Consider the following 2,858-nt stretch of genomic DNA (forward strand, 5'->3'; position numbering starts at 1 on the left):
ACTCAGTAAGCAGCCCTCTGCCCAGAATAATTGCCTGCCCCTGACATATGGCGAGGCATGGCACTTGTCACAAAAAATGTAGAAGTGAAGGCTTTAATGATATATCTTAGTTTGCCTAGGCAGATTCCTACATCTACATGGAGCCCCCTTGACTTCAATGTGAATAACTACTGCTTGCAAGCAAGGGCAGGAACTCATGCATGATAAGGTACCACAAATAAGAGAATGACAGGAAGGAAGGAAGTGCACGATGTAACAGCATTTGAACGTGGAATAATCTAAGCTGGTTGGTGTGTACCTTTATAGCCCTGAATCACCAAAATGTGACTTTCCACTGAATAATCCATAGTCATTCTCCTCAGCATTCTTCACAGCTCTTTTGTACATTTCTATAATATCAATGCTACTCTACTCCATCTTCTCATTGCCTATCTTGCTTTGCCAATCTGGTGCTGACTCACGGCCCTAGGTTTCAAGCACCTTCATTACAGGGAGCAAGCCTCAGAAACAAATAATAAAATTTTAGAACACTTAAGTAGAAAAATATTAAGGGGCTTTGGAGATCTGGTTGGTTAATTCAACACATGCCTAACTACTTTATTGTATATTTTTGTTTATAAATGAATTAAAGCAATCCAAAATGCAGGATAACCCTTGTAGCTGTCATTGCAAAATTTCCCTGAGAGAGATTCCCAACCCATCCATTTTAGTTGAACAGATACTGTTACCCCACAGCTCTCCTCTTTTCATTGTTTAGCCATATGGGGCTGAATTTACCTCTGTTTGCCCCGTGTCCAAATTGGGGGATTCACAAGACAAGCTCTGACTGTTGGTTGGAGAACTTCTCTTGGCTGGTGAAGGAAAACATTTTAAAACACCTTTAAAGCTTTTCTTGTATTAACTGAACAAATAAACTATTTGCTGTTGTAAACAAAACATATTATAAGCATCCCTATTGTTGTAACACTAACTGCTGGGAAACAATTGTTTAAATTATTTTTTTGACAAAAAACACAGGTTTTGGGAAAAAGTACTATTTTCTTCAAGAAACGCTGCCTGATTAAAAATTGTCAGCTGTTAATCCATTCCTTTAAAAATAATTTTGGTTGTTGAATTGAGCTGAAGCATATCATTCTGTGTTATTTGGACATTAAACTGCATCTGCCTAAGGTATCGAAGGTGCTGCAGCATAATGAAGAACTGTTATTTGTATGCTTCACACTTCTTGTCTCTTAGGGAAGTGGCTGCCAAACTTCTTGGCAGATGTGTCATGTCCCCTTCCTCTGCCTGATCAACTGCTCTTTCTGCTCCTTGCCCTCTGTTCCCTCCCCACCTACTGTTCTGCTTTCTGCCCTGTCTGCCTCCTCCCCAATCTGCCATGTGCCACACACAAAGGCTGTCCATGCCACTTGTGGCACTTATGCCACAGGTTGGCCACCCCTGTGTTAAGGGACAGGCTCTTTGGCTGGACCACATATTCCATGATGAACTGTGGTTTCCTTCTCTGGCCAAGCCACATACCCCATCGTAGAAACATTAAGATTATGGGAAAGGCAGCTGGGCCAAGGAGTACAGCTGATAGAGAAGAAAAGGAACATGAGAGACTCAAACTACAGCTTCCATAATGTACTGCAGCATCTATGCTTCAGTTTAACTTCAAACCAATCTTCTGTTGATTTTTTCTATTCTTGGCTGTTCTAAGGGTCTGTGCAGCTTCTGGATTACATTAGAACAGCCTACATGTCTACTCATGTTTAAAGCAATCTTTTTGGACCATCCAGTCATTTCACTGCTCAGCCAACTACTGAACATGACCACTCTACCTTTGACAGAGACAGAAAAATGCCATCAGTTCCCAATACCCAGAAAGCCCAAGCACCTGCCTTTGAGCCCATTTTATGCTGCCATAAATTAGGGGTAACCCACTAAAATATGTAAGAACAGATTCAGGTTCTAAGTCACTAGCTTGCCTTTTGGCTTGTGAAACAATACTATATAAATGCTCAAGTCAGGACTTGGGCTGGGGAGAGACTCTGTGCTGACTGTTGCTTTGCCTCTTTCTGTTAAGAATACATAGCTGCTAGTCTCAGCGGGTGCATCTACACATGTGATTAATGTGTATGAATAAACTCCAGGGCTTACTGCTTTGGAGTTTTTTGCTCCTGGGTATGCTGTTTGAGCATGTGCTTGGGAGCAAAAAACTGTGGAGAATATCACTCCAGTTTATTCATGTGCAGCATGTGGAGCCTGGTTGGTGCAGCCTGGGCTGGCGAGGGACCCAGGGGGTCAGCCTGCCAGCCTGGGCTGCTCTGACCAGGCTCTACATGCTGTGGAGCAGCTGACTGAGGCATGAGGGTGCTTCTGTGTGGGAGCTGCCTCCAGGCTAGCCCTGCACTGAAGCACTCTGTGCCCCAGGTAGCTAGGGCAGCACCTACACGTGTGCTGCTATGCATGAAAAAACTCTGCGGCAGGGTAGTATTTGTATTTTATTTGTATTTTACAAGTACTACCCTGCTGCAGTTTCATGCACCCTGATAGGGGTACACATGTACATGCTGAGACATTTACTAAGCAGTTAATAAATCATCTGTGCAGTAAACATCTCATGTAGACGTGCCCAGTATTATCTTCCCCATCACTGCAAGGCTGTTGCCAGTCTAGCTTCTACTTATTCTCAGCCACTCAGAAAGAAAGAAACAAAACTGACAGAAAATGGTATTTTACATAAGAACAGAAGTGGTCAACTATGTTAGTCTGAAGTCAAGCAGAGGGTAGGGGAGGGTGGCACCTTAGAAACTAACTGGTTCAGAGAGGCTTGAGCTTTCATAGGCAACAACCTACTTCGTAACATCTGATGA

At 43.1% G+C, this 2,858-nt stretch overlaps 1 protein-coding gene across 1 annotated transcript in view; it reads right to left on the reverse strand.

Moving 5' to 3' along the window:
- The window catches only part of UNC80 (unc-80 homolog, NALCN activator), a 230,274-nt gene that overhangs the window by 201,980 nt on the left and 25,436 nt on the right, over positions 1 to 2,858 (reverse strand). Inside the window, exon 6 of the mRNA XM_019523430.1 lies at positions 778 to 851. Coding sequence (XP_019378975.1) covers positions 778 to 851 — 74 coding nt within the window. The remainder of the gene's footprint in view (positions 1 to 777; positions 852 to 2,858) is intronic.

The sequence above is a fragment of the Gavialis gangeticus genome, unplaced genomic scaffold (assembly GCF_001723915.1).
Source record: "Gavialis gangeticus isolate Ggan-Ray unplaced genomic scaffold, GavGan_comp1, whole genome shotgun sequence".
Taxonomy (NCBI): domain Eukaryota; kingdom Metazoa; phylum Chordata; order Crocodylia; family Gavialidae; genus Gavialis; species Gavialis gangeticus.